The sequence below is a fragment of the Leuciscus leuciscus genome, assembly GCF_965113295.1.
Source record: "Leuciscus leuciscus genome assembly, chromosome: 7".
NCBI lineage: Eukaryota > Metazoa > Chordata > Actinopteri > Cypriniformes > Leuciscidae > Leuciscus > Leuciscus leuciscus.
Window position 1 is genome coordinate 30,346,748 of NC_138731.1, and position 19,695 is coordinate 30,366,442.

General features: G+C 37.6%; 1 protein-coding gene across 1 annotated transcript; it reads right to left on the reverse strand.

Annotated features, from left to right (window-relative positions):
* Window positions 1-1,853: 1,853 nt before the first annotated feature.
* On the reverse strand, window positions 1,854-19,655 carry impg2a (interphotoreceptor matrix proteoglycan 2a). Its single transcript, XM_082175255.1, has 21 exons — window positions 17,205-19,655; window positions 16,911-17,114; window positions 14,280-14,446; window positions 14,103-14,128; window positions 13,917-13,943; window positions 13,724-13,764; window positions 13,040-13,170; window positions 12,696-12,860; window positions 12,524-12,582; window positions 11,348-11,368; window positions 10,694-10,884; window positions 10,551-10,609; window positions 9,838-10,024; window positions 8,675-9,606; window positions 6,621-6,840; window positions 6,284-6,494; window positions 5,650-5,838; window positions 3,645-3,846; window positions 3,457-3,536; window positions 3,286-3,367; window positions 1,854-3,117 (listed from the first exon to the last, which is right to left on the reverse strand). Exons 1-20 carry the CDS (start codon window positions 17,281-17,283, stop codon window positions 3,331-3,333), a joined length of 3,228 nt encoding a protein of 1,075 aa, XP_082031381.1. The 5' UTR covers window positions 17,284-19,655; the 3' UTR covers window positions 1,854-3,117; window positions 3,286-3,330.
* Between the last annotated feature and the right edge of the window lie 40 nt (window positions 19,656-19,695).

Here is a 19,695-nt window from a genome sequence, read left to right on the forward strand (position 1 = left end):
CTCTGGTGGGAAGAAAACCGGATGAGAGTCGTGAATGCGATGGCGTATTGTTGTGTTTAATGTATAAAAATGAGTTATTCTAAAACTGTACATACATTTCTTTCATACTTTAGACTATATACAGTGAAATTCATTTATAAATATATTTTTTTTATATATAATTCAGAAAGTAAAAAAAGAAGCAGGAATGAACTATATACATATCCTATATTGGATATTAACATCCAATAGTGTAAATCACGGCAGCAGCTTCAGGTTGGTAGTCCAAGGCATTGTTGTTTATCTTTACTTCCGGGGTTCTTACCACCGGAGCCTCACTTTCGATTTCAAAATGGCGGCTGCGTGAAATCAGCGTATTGTCCTGAAGTCAATTGGTTTTTCGAATGGGGTTTTGGTTAAATGCTTGAAATAAAGTCTGTGGTGAATACAAGCTCAAGATATTTACACATTTCACATTCTACGATAGAAAACATATCTGTAATACCCTCTTGTGATTTTTTTAAAAAACTTGTCTTATAAGATTGCTAACAAGTGGCTAAATAGAACTACGGAGGTTGTCGAGGACATTAATCGTCATCAGCCAAACAGGTAAACTTAACTCACTAGTCCGCTTTCACAGCCTCGTTGTGTTTATAATTATGCTCTTGCAAATTATTATAACTCGAACTTTCAGGGAAAATGTTTTTAAACAAAACCTAAAATATTTGTCAGAAGCTTATTGATGGTGACGTTGAAGTCACGCGACCATATATAGCCTATGTTTAGCTTTTGATATACAGATTGTATTTATGCTTCATAATTCATTAAAGTTGTGTTCATTTGTGAAGATTATAAAGATGAACAAATAGTATAAGAATCATAAGCTTTTGTTAGTCACAGACCTTATTTAGTGCACTAATCCAAAAGCCAATGAAAAAATCCTATCGGGTTTTTGTGTAGGGAACCAGGGTGATGCTTCAATTGAATTAGAGATTCGAAAAGCTTAGTTTCTCCCATCACTACTTGCAACATCAACAGAGTGTAAACACTCTCTCATAGCCAATGCAGAACCTAAAATAGAGCAGCATAGGAATTTTACAACAGCCACTTGATCATGTAGTGTGTGATCCATTGAGCACTTTGAAATAGTAAAACCCAAACAACGCCCTCTAGAGATTAAATTCTGAAGTGTAACTGCAAGATATTCAATTAAACTTGACATGTTGACAAAATCACTGGACCATCAGATCTCTTTCACTACTGATATTGTAGAGAGGGGGAAAAAAGCCCATTTCTTTGTGGCTCAAGCACCCAGTCTGGTTCTGATTGTAGCCCTTTCTCAAGCTCTCTTTACACTAACAAATAAATTATGCATAATTATGCCTTTCATGTGTTACACATTACCATATTGGTCTCCATTTGTTTCTCATAAAATCAACAAAATGAAGTATGTGATTCACATCAAATCTCATGCAATTCCAAACACACATGATGTAGCCTATATTGCACATATGCAGTCTGTCTAAGACTAGACCTCACTATGTAGTACTACATATATTAGAGTCATTTACATGTAAGCATTTTCATGGTATAATAGACAAACAAACAGTCACATCTCCGTGTTTACAGCATAGGCTGCAGGTACAGTAATTCCCTGTAATCTGGGCTGTAATCTCAGCTTTGACTAATTGTAGTGAGCTCTCTGTACTCCTAAATTAGCTGTGATACGTGGAAGACCAGCAGGCCAACTCAGGAACACACATCATATCGTTCACACACTGCACACTAAATTAACACACAGAGACAAAATGGCAATAAACCATATACTGTAAACAATGACTTAGCATCTGTAATAAAACTTGTAAATAAAAGTCTTCAGTTCAACAACATTTAATTCTCACAAAAATTCTTAAAGGCATCATCCACACAAATATGACAATTTCCGTCAAATCATTTACCCACATGAGTAATGATGTATTTAAAAGATGACAATAATTTCTTTTGTTTCTGAACTATCCCAACTGATACAACTTTAAATACAGTAAATAATGTAAAAAACAATACATTCAAATGTCAATAATTGCAACAGCCATTATTGCAAGGAGGTGGTGACACACCACTCACTGAAAAAAGAATGGGAGAAATTGCCACACTAAATAGCAGTAGGAATCAAAGTCTAGCCTTTTTGTCAATTGAGCCATGATTTGAGCTTAAGCAGCAAGATTTGTGCACTGCTGTATTTTATTGCTGATTTGAAATATGTTTCTGAAACAAATGTTTGAAGATTTTGGTCTTTCTTCATTCAAGTATATAGGAACTGTACTTATATGACTATTACACACTGTACATAGGAAATAGCTGCCCGAAGATGTTTGCTATATGGCTGCCAAGTGAAGTGACTTGCCTTAAAGGGATTTTGGCTTAAAGCAGCCACTCCGTTAAGGGCAGTTAAAACAATGATAATATACATTATTGTTACATAATAAAACTATAACCCCTGTTAATACTCACAATCTTCATTCAAAAATTTAAAGATACAAATCTACTTTTCAAAATAACATCTTGGAGTTTGCAGCGTTTTTTCTTCTTTCATAAATGGGCACATTATTGGAGGCCACTTTTTATTGTTTTGTAAGTTTTCGGTTAATTTTCTAACTTTTTTAATATTCAGTCAAATAAACGTTAAAATTAGCTGTTTATTTTGTCTTGAAATTTCTAAAAAAAGCAGTGAAACTATAAAAGGTACCAAAGAATAAAAAATAAATGTAATGTAATGTCCTAAAAGTAATAGAACATTGATGGTCTGTGATTCAAGTAACTTTCAAGAATAATGCATCAGGGATCTTTTTCTCTGGCTGAGAGACGGACCACAGCTATAAGAATAGAAGGCACTAACAAAACATTTCAACCAATGGCATTGTCTGTGACTGCGATCTTGTTCTAATACAGAAAAAAAAAAATGAAATGGTCTTTAACAGTAGGGAAAATATAATAATAAAAGCAACAAAATAGCTTATTTTAAGAAAGATCTATAGTTAACCATTATTATTTGTGATGGCAAAAGTCTCTAAGAGGAAAAAGAGAGGATTTTGCTCAGGAATCACTGAGAGGTCATGTCCCAAAATGCAAGGCAAGTTTCTGGAAGAGGAACACAACAAGCAAATCAATACAAACAATGTTTTAGAATAAAATAATAGATTAAAGAGATGAAAAGCCCAAAAGTTCCACTTATGTTTACACTAGATGCAACATTGGAGACACAAACTGTTAAAGTATAACATGCTGTTCTCATAACATTGCTATCACCTGCTATCATGTCATGCACCCAGCTGAATATTGGACATATGTGTCCTATGTTGAGGAACTTTCTCTTCGATTATCCATTGTTCTGATTAAATAAAACAAAAACCAAACATGAGGGGTGAAAATATGCAAAGCTATATTCTATGAATAAGACATCTTAAAAGACATACTTACATTTGATGCTGTTGCAAAAAATCTGCAAACTGACGATCTCTCGTGTAGAGTTCAAGGATGCGTATGCGATCTTGAATCTCCTACGGAATGGACAGGAAGAGATAATTCCATAAACAACACGTATCACACACTTGCTTCTTACAGTTAAAAAAAATTAAAAATAATTTGTAATGCACACAGACCCATACCTCCTTGGTGAGCTCGCTGTTCTCATAAATATGGCGTATCTCTTCACTGCTGAAGTCAGTGGATGCTTCAGCACTGGCGCTGCTGTGGACTGGGGGCTCTGGGTACCGCTGGTAGTAATGGCTGTAGCCTGTCGTTAAATCACTCTCGAACATGGGGTTATACTTAGTGGCTGTGTCTATAAACGGTGGCCTGTCCTCTCCCCTTCATACAAACATGTATACACACACACACACAAAGTTGCAACATCCATTGTTAAATCCACAGGGGTAAGAAGTCATGGCCTAAAGAGGGTCAAGGGATCAAAGATCAGCCTTGTTGATGAATTAATGCAAATCTCATAATGGCATTACTGGAGATGTAAACTTCTTCCTAGGTAAAGCACCTGCAGTAATTAAAGAGATTTAAGTGAGAGAAAAAAGAACATTAAAGTGCCCCTATTATGCCATTTGAAATGTTTAAAATTATGCTCATTTTAAAACTGCCAATTTTTCTACAATAAATGTACATGCATCAAAGATAAAAAAATAAATAAAAAAAACCTCCAATTCTCATAATACACATTGCACATCACCTCATTTGTCAAAGATTTGTCAAAATGGTTTGTTAAATTTTTCCCATATCAATTCCAGTGTGAGTCCTCATCCTTTTGAAGTGCATGCAAAGTGGATTTGCAACACTGAAAACAGCGTCTTGTTAACATGTCGACAACACAAACCAAACTCTTCCAGGCCCCAGCTAGTGTTTGAATGTGGGTACATTGCTACTAGGTATGTAACAGGACATGAGACTGGAATTGCTGACAACTCATTTAGGCAGTTCAGAATCTATTCTTTCTTTTAAGAGACAAATTTATTTGTCATCCACTTTGATCTTTAAAACTTTGCAGACCTTTAACATTCACAAACAGCTATATTACACACTGCATGGAAGGTAATACATACTTGAAAAAGCATAATGGGGCACTTTAAATGTATATGTAACAGACTCATTTATAATCATTTCAATAAATAATTGATTTCAAGATTTGACTTGGTTTAGTGTGTAATGTAATAATTAGAAACCTTTCGCATTCGCATTCATCACCCTTACAATTTTCATTTAGCTTTTATTGAAATTAAAATATCATGCTTTCATTGTGATTTTTTATGTGTGACATAGGACCTTTCTAGAGGCTCAATGCTACTTTACTCAAGGTCAAACTCTTATCAAGGGTTCATGTCAGGTGATTGGCTCTGAAGGCTCAGACTTCTAAGGTAAAGCTTTCATGTACTGAAGTTCACTTATAGACAAAGTCTATAATAGAAAGAATAGTCGCGATTTACCAGGGGTGCGTTTCCCGAAAGCATCGTTAGCCAACTATGGTCGCTAGTTCCGTTGTTATCAGCATAGTTCAACGAGTCTGTGTTGCCCGAAAACATCGTTCCAACGAACATTCGCTAACTGTCGCGCAGAGTTGTGTGGTTGGAATGACAGCTCTCGAGCTGTGCTTAGAAGCATAGTTTCATGTTTTCATGACATCTGGAGTCAATAAATCCTTATCTTAAGTCAACTAAACAAGCTGACATTCAGTTCAATCTATATCTTTTATTTATAATACATCATTTACATCTTTTAATTTGTCGAGATTTAAAGCATCGTTTTTGAATAGTGCGCATGTGTGAACATGCTTTACTACGTAAGAATGAGCCTATGATTGAATCTGGAAATAAAGCAAAATAACTGAGAACAATTTGAAATAGTCCTCAGATGCCATGTCTGTAATTTATAGCAAAACATCTAGCATCAATTAGATCTCAAACAGATTCATTCAAAAGTTATTACTCCACCACCTGCGTGACATCGTGGTTGAACGACCAATTTGCGACAATATGGTTTCGGGAAACAGTCGTTACTAGCTAGTTGGTTTCTTCAACGATGCATCGTACTACGGTTAGTTAAGCAGTGAGTTACGTCGTTGTTCGGGAAACGCACCCCAGATTGACTGTGATAGAGAATGTGTCTTACCGTACTTGGTCCTCCGTCTCATCCCTGTCATACTGGTCTCTCAGAGTTCTTGCTAAGAAGAAGATTACTCCTGATGCCACCATCAGGAACCCAGCAACAGATGCTATGGCAATGCCAACCACGAGTGGCTCAGAAACATATTCTTCACAATGTTCCCCTCTGTACCACCAGTTTTCTCCCACACGGCATCTACAGAGCAGACACACATACATTTATATAGCGCTTTTCTGGGTACTCAAAGTGCTTTACATAGAAGGGGGAATCTCCTCAACCACCACCAATGTGCAGCATCCACGTGGATGATGCGACGGCAGCCATATTGCGCCAGAACGCCCACCACACACCAGCTTATTGGTGAAGAGGAGACATAGTGACTAAGCCAATCAGTATATGGAGATGATTAGGTGGCCATGATGATGGACCGAGGCCAATGGGCAAGTTTGGCCCACCTTAAAAAAAACGCACCTTAAGAAAATGCCAGCCTAGCATCTACGTACTTCAAGATGAATGAGAATGCTGTTCTCCAGGTAGTATAGACCTCGCTGTACAGTATATGATCTGTATTTAGGCTTTCTTAAATTTGCACAAATTCATTAAAGATTTCTTGAGCATTATATAATCTAAATAAACATACCTGCAGATGGCTCCTTGGCCTGGAATGACATCACATTTCCCATCATTCAGGCAGAAGTCATGCTGAAGGTCACAGATGCTCTGGCAGGGTAGTCCGTCCACACTGAAGTAACCAGCATTACACACACATTCAGCCTCACCTGACCAGCGGTTCACTGAACATTCTGCAAACTCATTACATGCCTGAAACTTGCATGGGTCTGCAAGTTCCCCTAAAAACAAACAACCATACACACACATTGATTAGCTGCTGCATAAAGGTGGCATGTGATGAGGTACCTGAACACATTATACACAGGCTGCATTTCCAGAGTGAGAGTTTTCTGAATTTGTCTTACCTGATTCAACATCCAAAGAATATTTGTCAATGGCGAGGTTCATGGTCTGGTAAGCTGTGTTGCAGAAGTCCTCAAGAATGAGGTAAACAGCAGCATTGACTTCACGTGGAACAGGCTTCCCAAACTTCATACGGTTATTCACCACAATACTTCCATTTCTGAAGTTCAAGATCTCCAGGTTCTCAAAGTGACTGAGGTTTGACTGCAGATATGGCACCAACTGAGGGACATAAAATCCCAATAATAAGTGCATAAACTCACAAACATAAAATGTATAAAACAGGCCTTTTCAACTCCAGTCCTGGAGGGTCAGTGTCCTGCAGACTTTAGTACCAACTGCAGTCTAACCCACCTGTCCGTAATTTGCAAGCAATTCTGGACACCTTGATTAGCCTTGTTTGGGTGTGTTTGGTTAGTGTTAAAGCAAAACTCAGCAGAAAACTGGCACTCCAGGACTTGGTATATATAAATTAGTGAACAATCTATTCAGAATTAAGAATGTCTATTCCTGCTCCTGGAGGGCCACCTTCCTGCAGAGTTTAACTCCAACACACCTACCTGGAAGGTTTAGGTTGTTATAATTTAGAAATAAAAGGCATACTTCCTAGCCTGATTTTAGCCTCTGATTTGAACGCTCTGTTTGAAGGGGCGTGTCTGCTGTGAGACTTCAGTGTAAACGCCCACTGCTGTGATTGGCTGACATGCTTGCATATGAAATATCTCGCATTACATGTGGAACTCTCTCGAAAACTTTTACTATTACAGCTATTATACGTTTTTACTATTACAGCTATCGGGATTAACGAATCGTGAGAAGTTTTTTAAGTACTTAGATCTATTCCCATCACATAAAAGGTTGCAGTGATGAGCATTGAGCAGATGACAGCCTGTTGATCACATGAATGAAGATCTTATCATTGCAACGCAGTTTCTGTTCTCTCATTAATGCTTTCACCAATGCAAACATGAGGTAAGTACAGTAAGAGCTTCGTTGTGCAGTGTAACAGCGTCATTGATTTCATAACGAGTTTTGGCAAGTGTCCAGATAAACTCGCGCTGTGTGATTGACAGCTTGGGTGATTGGAAAGGGATTGTTCTTTGATCGCTTTCTGTATATATATCAATCTCAGTATAAGTACAATTATTTTCATCCTACTAAGAGAAACGACGTGAAGTTGATCGTTTAGTCACTGGCTTGATTTACTGATGCACAAACAGTATTGAACGACTTTGAGAGAAAGATTATCTGCCTGAACTTGAACAATTACACATCAGAAATTCACATAACCCTCTGGTTCTTCAGAGGCTCGGATGAAGGAACTAAAAAAATACTTTTGTGTTCATTTGTACATCCAAACACTGAGCAACTGCCATGCTTCGCTCGTGTGCAAGCCATGATGTCTCTCGAGGAAATAACAATATCGCGCTCGCGCAGCTCATTTTCTCATGAGCGGGCCAAATTCTTTTTGCGGGCAAAGAAGAGAAAGGGGAGGTAACCTTTCCCCTTATGACGACATAAGGGGAATATTTCTAGATTCGCCCGTCTGAGCTTTCATTTTTCTCAAAAAATACCCAGGGCTTGGTTTACACCCATCAAAACGTCTAGCCACTGGGGGACCATAGGCAGGCTAGGGAAACTCATATTAAGGTTAGAAAACCTCATAAAGTGAAATTTTCATGCAATGGGACCTTTAAGGGTAATAAGTCTTACTTTTCGGTATCAAATTAGATCAATCTACGTTTTTATGAACAGTCAAAAAAAAAAGAAAAGAAAAGATGATTAACTTGTAAGACTAATCTTGCCAAGATTAGTCTTACAAGTTAATCATCTTTTCTTTTCTTTTTTTTTGTGTGCAACCGGCCCCAGGTCTGTTTAATTGTGGCTGGAGCTAAACTCTGCTGGAAGATGGCCCTCCAGGAGCAGGATTGGACATTCTTGATTTGGACTGATAAGTGGATTTGACAGGGAATGTGGGCGAAGAGAAAGAACAAGTGATGGTAGGAAAAGGAAAGGGATGAATATGTACAAATATACTTTAGAGAAAGTACACTACCAGTTCAAGGAACCGTTGCTCCAAGGCTTTGTACTCTGCAGAGCTCTTATTGAACAAATCCTCAGAGAAAATCATGTTAGTCACACGAAGACTGAAAAACACTATCAAAGACCGCCCAGGGTTAGTTGGCAAGGCAATGCTGGAAACTTCATCACCCTGAATGACACTAGGGACACCACTACCCTCTTCCTCTCTGTTATCGATCACATCCAGAGATGTAGTCATGACCTCTGAATTTAAGTTATGCCCCAACTCCACCTCTTCTGGGGTCTTCATGGTCAAGAGGGAGAAGGGTGGTTCTATTTCAGGTGAAAGCGGTGTTGAGTAAACTGGGTTTGCTGGTTCAGTGGTGACCAACAGGAGCTCTTCCTCTTTTAGAACTTCCTTTGAAAACTGTATAGCTGAAACATCCGTTAGTACAAAATCTTTGTTCTCATGTGGCATTGTGGTACTGTCAACATATTCTTCCTCTTCTCCATCCTCTTGCCTCTCTTCTTCTGCAGGTAATATGAGGTCTTCCTCAGGTTGTAGGGCAGATTCTGCCTCAGCCACCTTGACTGGTGGCATTGCAGGGGCATCACTACCACGTACCACTTCAACAGTAATTAATTCTGTGGTTTCCTCAGGCAAGATCTGGTCCTCTTCAACCACTGTTGTAATTGTGGAGAATTCATAGTCCTCTTTCTGTGGCATTTCTACATTAACCAAAAACTCTTCATCATCTTCTGTATCTCCAACTGGCTCTTGAGTTTCAGTAGGAAGGACAGTTACCCAATTTTCTTCGATTACACCAAATCCAGAGGCTGGGTCAAGGTCATCCATTGTGATGTCACTGTCTTGCTTGGCATCGATAACAGGACCAACCGCTTCACCTTCCACAGCAGGACTCTGCCTAGGGGAAAACGGTAACACCAAGTCCTTGTCTTGAAGGTCTGAAAAGAGGAACAAACAAGCATCTTGACACAAGTCTTTCACCACCATATTGGTTTATATCAGGGGTGTCAGTCCTGCTCCTGAAGAGCCACTGTCCTGCAGATTTCAGAAAGATTCTAGGAAGGAGTGTTGGGCAGGTTGAAGCTAAACCCTGCAGGATACTGACCCTCCAAGTGCATTATTTCACATCCCAGCTGTAAATCATTGTACATGTGAATGTTGGTTCTTACCCTCTGAGAAACTGCCGCTGGGATAGTCTATAAGTGGTTGTGTGGTCTCATCTAAATGTATGACATCCTGCTCTCCCATACCTTCCTCTTCTGACATTGTAGGATCCAAATGGTCACTAATTGTAAAGACCTCCTTTGCCACTTCTCCAGGCAGCTCGGATGGTTTTTCTACAGTTAAAATGTCATCCTAGACAACAAATGAAATGAAACAGCTGGCTCAGTCTTTGTGAAAGTTATTGATGGTGCTTGCTAAGGCTGTCATTACTATTACTGTTCCTGCTATTCCATTCTTAGAGTTAGGAGTTTTTTTTAAAACTATGGTAGGTAACTCACACCAAATTGTTTGTTCTATGCGACAAGAATAATACCTCATTGTGTGCCTTGTTAAGTAGAGGTAAAGTCTAGCATGATAGACTTACATTAAAGGACATTATACGTATCTACAGACCAGAATTTCCCATATACTTGGCCGTTATTATCCCTTGAAAATACAATTATTATCCCTTGTACTAGTGTGCTTGGGCTAGTAAACATCCCAGAACACCTACTTTAGGTAATCACTTTACAATACCCTAGAAACCATGCAGATCACCGTAACCTAGCCTAGAAATGTGTTCCTATACTAGGAATCAGAATTTAGATTTTAAGAATATGCAAATATCTAGATGGTATACTTAAAACTTCACTGTCTTCTTGACAGAAATCTTAATCACCTTGTGGTCAGGGTCTGGTGACTCCTCGGCAGGATGGGTTTCCTCTGGAAATGTTTCCACTGACAACAAGAAAATATGACACCATTACAGACTGCTGAGATGTACCGTAGAAGACTAGTAGCTACAAGCAGGTAAAGCAGTACCTTGCAGAGCCTCAGTGATGTCAGGGTGGAGGTCAATAATGGTGTGCTGGACTGTGGGCCCCTCTGAGTAACTAAAGGTGCCCTCTACCATGTTGGATTGAAGATTAATGAAGTCCAGCGTCTGACTGCTGATTACTTCACTGTTGGTCTGGAGGGACACAACATATTCCACCAGTACTGTCTTATCACCACTGCAGAGAAAAAACAACAACCGCACTTAGTCTACGGGACAGAACATGATCATGACATGAGCTGAAAGTTTGGATAACTTTGCAATAGTCTCACATCATCAGTTGTAAGCCTTTGTGGCTATATTTTCAAAACATTGGGTATTTTGGGGATATTTTGGGGATATTTAATTTAATTTTATCAATCAATAAATTCCTCTTGAAAAAACTTTGTTGTATTATTTTAATTTAATACTGTGAAGCTGCTTTGATACAATCTGTATTGTGAAAAGCGCTATACAAATAAACTTGACTTGACTATTTTAATGTTAATATACAAACAATGACTTGCCCCTTAGACTTCCATTGTAATTGCATGACTATAAACATGATTCTTGCTTGTTTATACTAACTCAAGGAAAGACTGCAAAAATACATTCTCTCACTCACTAACCTGCATTCATGCAAACAATCGAGTGTAATTTACCTTGAGGAATCCACCTGTGGCCTACAGAAAAGATAAAGGTCATATTTTTAGTACAATAGTCTAACCACTATAGCAGGTGATAGACTAATGACGCATATTGTCTAATCATACATTAACTATAGACATGTTCCAGGGCTGCATTTAAGTCCACTTTTTATTCCCTTCCCTCACTAACCTCCATCTGTCTTGTTCACTCAGATGTACATAATTTCTTACATTGTACGAGTGCCCACTAAGGCCTTGATCACTTATGGATAAATTAGGTGTGTCACTGCCAGTTGCTGTTGGCTCGAGGGTCTGTCCTGACTCCTAAGTGGAAAATACAAGTCCTGACAACTGAAGCCAAATCATTTTGATCGCCCCCTGGTGGCTAGCTGCAGTATAGGTCATAAACCCTGCCCTCTCCATTTGATCGAATGTGAGCCAAACTAAAAATCCAATTACACATTTAAATAATATTTTTCCAAATATGGTTTCTGTCATTTTAGGTAGTTTTTATCTCTCAGATGTATGTTAATTTTTCCAATAAGTTTGGTTTTAGTTAGTTATTTGATGCTATAAAAATGGGGTGTAACTTCATAATTGACAGTTGTGCTTGTGATTGAGTCTGCGGGAGTGGGAGTATGGGCAGGACCTTGATAACTCAGGATCACAACTGCACTGACTCAGTCCTTGGATATCTCGTTTTATATAATATATATATATATAGATTAGATGGATGGATGGATGGATGGATGGATGGATGGATGGATGGATGGATGGATGGATGGATGGATGGATGGATGGATGGATGGATGGATGGATGGATGGATGGATGGATGGATGGATGGATGGATGGATGGATGGATGGATAGATGGATGGATAGATAGATAGAGATAGATAGTATTATTTTCCACAACGCTTCTCATCGGTTATTTTGACCTGCATTGTGTACCGTAACTATTATTGGTGCACGGATTTCATATAGTGTATCCATTGTTTTATTTAAAATCTATTACAATTCTTTTTGTTAAAAAACCTTTTGCTTGAAAAGTGTGCTTGATCTGTCTTAAAATACCATTATGTTCTAATCTAATGCAATGATATTTATACATTTTTAAGCGTGAACTAAGTGTCCAAATACTTTTTGGAGCTAATTTATTGTAACTAGCAGAATGAAACATGCACCAACACACCTGATATTCAATACTGACACATTCTTGAATTCTGTCAGTTTCTCCAAAGCAGCGGAAATCTGGAAGAATGACATATATAGGCAGCACATTTTGTTACAAATCTAAAACAATATAGTAACGTAAAAATAACATCAGTGTAAAAATTAAAGTAAGTATGTGTGTGTTGTCGTACCCTCTCTGTGATCTGCTGAGTGAGTCTGTGATGCTCACTGCTGGTGGAGTTGAATAGCTCTTCACTCCATGGTTCTCCAGTCAGTAACAAAGCCAACTCCACCCTCTGCTCAACCAGAGGATGTGCAGGCAAAGCAGCTGCCTCCTGCTCAATCTCATTAGTGATCTACCACAGACAATACACAAACTTTGTTTAGCAGGTGTTCAATATTTAAAATGTGTTTATATGTATATTTTTTGCATGTATCACTCTTGAGTGCATAAAATTAGAACTAGACCTCATCCTTACATTTTTATTATATCTTCATCAATAACAGTATATTTCAGCCTACATCAGCTGTCTACCTCAGTATCCAGCTCCATTGTCATGGCAACGGATGGTGCTTCTGCAGTAACTTCCTTCACACTCTCAGAGATGACCTCATCTGGAACCATTGTGGTCACCAACACAGTGGTCTCTGCTGGAAGCTCATCACCTACCAAGTTTTGAAGATCATTTTTGTATCTTGGTGTTCAGGCACATGTAATAAGATCTCTTTAAGTTTATTTCTTGCCATTTCCAATTACATCTCAATCTGAATTGCAAACAAAGTTTGCATCAAAATAGCCCTGGAAAAACATAAAAGGATTATCTGAAATTCAAACCAATAGCTAAAAGGCATTTTAAAGCCATTTGATTTTTTTTATATTCTGCCATAATATGTGCATCAGCACTAACTCGTTGCAACAGAAGCTAGTTGCTAAACATCTAGAAATTGCTGTTGATTGTTTGGAGGCAAAGTACTCTCCATACAGGACTGAAACCAGGAGGGTCAGTGCCACAAATATTGTCTAGAACATACCAAAGTTATCCACAAATAATTGTAATTGATGTTGAAATTATGGATCAATACAAAAAAACTAAATAGTTGTAAAATATAATTTTCCTTTTGATTTTCAAAATTACTGTCAAATATGCATGGTAAGGGTTTTATACAGTTTATATAAGATACTGTATCAGTATGTAACACACAATCATTACAGACATACCTGGTGGCACATTGTCTTGCTCTTGGGAAGAATCCTCTGGTCTGATAAAAAAAAAAGAGAGAGAAGAAAAAAAAAAGACAGTTAGAAATTAAACAGACCTTCAAATGTAAGAGTTAAAACCACACACACAAGATCTCTAACTGTACAGTCCATTTAATAAAAAAATAAAGAACGGGTATAAAGGGTGTAATACCTGCATACTGAGTATGTAGGTGTCTTACTGAGAAAAAAAGAGGAAGGCAAAAGGTGAGGAGAAAAACAGACTCAGTAAGACAGAACTCATCTAATACAATGAATAAATGGCTGGGAGAAAAGGGGGTATTTGAAAAAGTATGGATTGAGGGTGAAAACAAAGGTTTTAAAAAAAATTTTAATGCACCTTTTCAGTCCCGTCTGTGCAAGTCTCTGCAATGGACCATAAAGATTCAAAAGACAGAAGTAAGACATTGATGATATGCACATGCACCACTGACCCATAATAGTCTATTTTTATCAAAGTCAACTAACATAATTAATGTTAGTACAAAGTTAATGATACTTGTCTTATGCTACGTACTCTATGGACAAGTGTTAAGTGTTCCTCTGTTTGGCTAAAGTAAGTGCCAATCTCCCATATGGAGACTCTCTCTATCTGGCATTGGCTCATCCAGCTCTGGTACTCTTCCTGACGAGGGAGGCGCTCCAAGAAAATTTTAAAGGCCTCCCACACAACTTCCTGACACACTGCAAAACAACAACAACAATAACAGTAGTGTATTAGTGCTACTAAACACAATCAGAACAGTAGGAAATACAATCAGACTGCTCACTTTTTATGCGTGAGTAACATTGAGCAACATTTCTCGTAGTTTAATGGAAGTATTTAATCTCAACAGATACAACTCTTTTGCACTTATTATGATACAAGATTTTGTACTGTCTTATGTAGTGATTTCACAGGATTGACCACTTGGGGATTGGGCACTACAGCCAGGAGGTTGGAAATTACCACAACAAACATACGACTCATGACGCTAACATTTAGCCTAACACTTCACATAATCCTTTAGTCAGCTGTTATATCGAATAACATGTATAGTATCATGGAATTACCATGTTTTTGACATGAGCATTAATAACACTGTGATGGTCCTTAAAGTGAAAATGGTAATTAATCAGTACCAGACTATATATCAAAGTACCACGATTTTACCATCTTACCAGTCACAGTGATGCATGCATTTAGCCCAAATAACCTGCTAAGGTATTTCCTTAATTTTATTTTCTAAGGTCAAAAACATTGAAATTAGATTTCTGCATCACAGTATTTTTGATGGTAATACTTTAGAATACTGTTCCATCATTAATGAATAACTAAATGAGTAACGCAATATTAACATTAGTAACCGCTATCCAAAGCCTTATAGACATCAAAAGCTTACAATGACTTCAGTCATTACTAAGTTATCATGCTTTTTAGAATAAGGTTCCAAATAATTAGTAGTTCCTTCTGATTTGGTAATACTTGAGTCATTGGGTGTTAACATAATCTTTACTTTAGAATGAATTATACATTCTGCATTATTCACATTAATTATGAACCTGTATATATAGTACTTAGTAGTTCTCTGGGAGGTATGACATTTTTTTAGTTCTTGATAATAGAGAACTACCCCATTCAACTGCTATTACTTATTAATTTGTTAATCAGAGTTTCTTGTTAGTTAAGAGTTACTAGAATTTTAATATTGCGTTACTCATCCTGTGTTGTTATTCATTAACGATGGAACAGTATTCTAAAAAGTATACCTTTTTGACATATGGTGTATTTTTTTGACCGACAGCAATAACCTGTCCAGATGACATTGTGGTTCAAGCGCTACTTTGCAAGTAGTGTCTCAATGTGTGTTTAGACAAGACTGCTGTGCTGACACCCTCATTCTCAGCAATGGATATAAAAGCTCTGACCTTATTGGCCCCATTCCAATGTGTTAACTGGCTTTTAGCCTCACCATACTGCCATCTAATTTGGTTAGGAAGAAATCACACATGAACTGTGAAGGATTGTCTTGAGGTCTCTCAACACTAACCCAAGACCTCTGAGTGGATCTAACTGCCAAACGTTAATGAGATCCCATTGTTATTTCTAGCAGTCAGCTATACAGACCCGCTTGCACTATAGTTGATGAATTAATTGGTAACCTTTGTGGAGTCTTGATCTTGTGTTCTTAACATAAATATGGCTTTGATTTGAGTCTTCTTATTTGGGTCAAGTCTTGGTCTGGGTCTCAGCTTATGGTCTCAGACAATAAGGTAGACTTTTTACGATGTGTTAAAGGTGATAATTACCGTAACCACAGGCTTAACCACAGGTCGGCACTCTGCATGTTTCACCATTACAGAAATTCTGCAAGAACTTCATGATTCGCCTGACTTTTTAATGTCTGGCAAATTATTTGACTGTCTACCACCTGCTTGCTCTTACCTATTAATAAAATCATAAAATCCTTCTTCACCCATCTCCTTGTTCGGGCACTAGTAATTTCATGGTCAGTTTATAGTGAGCCTTTTTTTTCTCATGCATTCCTTATAGATGTCAGAAACCTTTTTCAACCAGTAAGTCCAGATTCACTTCTTGGCTTTGAGTACTTGGGCCATTCCTCTTATGCAATATCTTTTGAGTACTGTTTATAAACATGCTGTGTTGTAATTTAAGGAAGAATTTATGTAAAAGGGCATATCAGAATCTTATAAATATGATCTGGTTAGACTCAGGGCCTCAGGCACAAAAAAATTATTTAAATGTATTACTTAAAATTATTACTTAAGACAGAGATACCATGAGACAAATCAACAATTCTCATGTTTGCGCTGTTGTTTTCCCAACAAAAATGATGTCAATTCCAGTAGGATATTGTCATTAAGGGCCAACAGGATGACCAGAGTCGTTAAATTAGTTAAAACTCACCCCAGTGCAACAAAATTTGTTTTATTGTTAAAAAAACTCTTACTACAAATGGACTTTTAGAGGACTTTTTTTAAAAACAATTTTAGAATGTTACAAAAAGGGAGCAGCAGATACAAACGTTACTTTCAGTACTTCAACACTGAATTGTACATATATAATAAATTAATTTAACTCAGAGTTATTCAATATATAAGCAATACTACCAGTATAAATAGTAATAGTACTGCAATAGTGTCTCACCTCTGAGCTGGTAGTATTTCAGGTGGTTAGTGATGGCTTGCTGCACTGTTTCTTGATGGCAAATGCGTACTCCACTGGACAGAAAAACATTACGCTTACGTCTTAGCAAGCGTTCTTGGTCTCCAGGCTTTTCCACAAACATTTGAAACAATCTTTGTGAGCGCTTATCGGTGTTCATAAGTGTTGGAATCCGTTTAGCCTCCTCTGAAACATAAATATACACATAAACTTATTATAGCCATCATCCTCTCATCACACTCCCAGCTAAAACATACATACACAAAACATACATACCAGCAGTAATATCCAGCTGGCCTATTGCAAAAATGCAGCTTAAACAATACAAGGTGCAGGTCCATATGAGCTTCCACATAGTGACTCTTCCTGTGGCTTAAAAATTATGCTGTTGTGCAATAGTTGCTGATTTACTTCGGACAATGTAACCAAAGCTTCCAACACCTGTGCATACCTGTTACACAGTATCCACTGATAGTAATAACAGTATATTATTATTGTTAGAAAGTACTATCTAGGTCGTCAAAGCGCAGGTGAATAACTCTGGCGATCCTGTGGCAGGTAGGCAGATGGAAAGGGATTTTTCTCTTTTTTTTTTCTTCTAATCTTGTTAAGTAATCCTGTAGGGGAGCTCATCAAGAAGTAACTGGAGGAACTGAAGTTTACCAAGAGTGCTAAGAAAAAATACACGTGCAGGGAACCAGTGATAGGTAGTGAAGGAGAAATCAAGGAAAATGTGATATGCCAGATAAACCAAAATAACCTGAACCCAATAGGATCCCAAGAGTTCTGAATGGAGGCAAACTGATTTGGCGATTACATAATCACTTCTCAGCTGAACACTTGACCACCTGTAAGGTTGAGGGCAGGTATTAATGGTATGACCCTTAAAGTCTACAACAACTGTAAATTAACCGCAATCAAGAAGCTTAAGTTACATTGTTAACACTGGGAGCTGGTGTGATGAAAGTCAAAATAACAAATATATTGCAATATAGCAATAAAGTACAAGGCAATAAACACGTAAACTACATGACCAAAAGTATGCAACATTATAAAATTGAAATAGTAAAAATTGTGTGCTTGTTCCAACTACTTAAAGTTGTGATGTAACGGAATTAGCATCAGATCTTTTATTCCGTATGCCATACAGGAGTGAAACACATTCTCAAAAAAGAAAAAAAAAGTAGGGTGGGGACTTAGTTATATCCATCGGTTGTTGATTGGATCGAGGCAGCATGTGTTTGCAGTTGATTGTAAGATAGGAGTGGCATTTAAGCAGACTAAATGATTGGTGAAGTCGGGCATACATCATCAGAGAGAAGTCTTCATTGTTTCACTGGAAGACTGAGATATGACATTTTGATTAAACATTTTGAGGCCAAAAAAAAAAAAAACTTAGAAAGTGAAACATAGATTTAATAACATGCATTAAGAAACTAGATGTGCAGAGTGAATTGTCATGCTTACTTTAAAAGTGCTATATATAGCCATGTTAGCTATGTTTCTAACATGACTCACAAGCTGCTCCCTAGTTAGCAACACTTATCAGGGGATCGGCCATTTCCAGTTCTCAGAAACCTCGCTAGACAAAACCAAAAGCATAACTAGAATGTATAACAACTATGTTAGTGAAAATGATCTTCTGCATTTTGCGTAACCTTGTAATTCTGTCCCAACGTTTAGCAGCTCAAGGCTCTTTGCTAGTATCCAAATTTGTATGTACGATATTGATACGTCATAGAGAGCAATGGAATGGAATAAGACCTGATATCACTAAAAGACTTGACTGACAGGGCTGTCATAGAGACTAATGTTTTGAGAAATATTTCATTCTAAATTGTTTTAGATGTGGGTCTTTTGAGGAGATGTGGCCTTGCGTGTCTTGCATGGCTAAGGCCAAGACAGGATTTTGTAGTTTTAATAACCCCCTGTGCTCTCACACTAATTTATCAGCCACAATACAATTACTGTCCAGGTGGTTTAGTGTCCGTGTCCTTAGAAATTAAGCACCCCAGATAGCATACAGTTCTTTGCTGTTTCTATAGTATTTATACTGCGCACTTTCCATTTTGGTAAAAAAAAAAAAATCCCTGTCCCTCTGGTAGTTTGATCAAATAGTCAGTAAAGAAACAGATTGTGTTGACAACAATTGTTCTTGTTGATATATTCCAAATTATTTTTCACACTTAAAAGGGCCAGTTTTTTTTTTTTTTTTTACAGCAAATATAGCAAAAAAAGTTATAGTATGGTATCATGCAATTTCAAAAATAGCCTTCTTGTGGCCTGACTTAAAGGGGTCAAGGTTTATAAGGAAATGATAATGGTATTAAATACCTATTAAATAAATAAAGATTCAAAATCACAAGGTTTACTGACTTTATACTGTATTGTTTGTCTTTTAAGTAAACAAAGACAAACATTATACATAGATTGCAACACTGGGATTATTGGAAGGTGGTGGGTGGTCTATAAATCGGTCTAATCTCTGTCTGATTAGCATTCAACCATAGATCCCTGCACGCACACTCCCTTTTGACAATCCACTTGAGCACAACTAAATGAGTTGGCCAGAAAACTGAGTCAAGCCTCCCCGACTGCTCAACCAATCATGTGCTAATGGCTGGCTTCTCTTCATTCATCACAACCAAAGCCACTTTTAAGAGAGACCACAATCACATGTACAGAGTACAAACATCCTTGTTTAAAAGGTTCTTGTTTACAAGTGCTACTTGTGCTACTTACCTCAAAGACACAGGCTATACAGAAA

Bases quoted from the DNA above. Each gene is read 5' to 3' on its own strand.
- impg2a (XM_082175255.1), bottom strand. From the start codon at position 17,283: ATGTGGAAGCTCATATGGACCTGCACCTTGTATTGTTTAAGCTGCATT. The intron at 12,861-13,039 runs GTAGACAGCTGA...TGTCTGTGGTAG, and splicing joins CAATGGAGCTGGATACTGAG to ATCACTAATGAGATTGAGCA. The intron at 11,369-12,523 runs GTGTGTTGGTGC...TCTTTTCTGTAG, and splicing joins GTGTCAGTATTGAATATCAG to GCCACAGGTGGATTCCTCAA.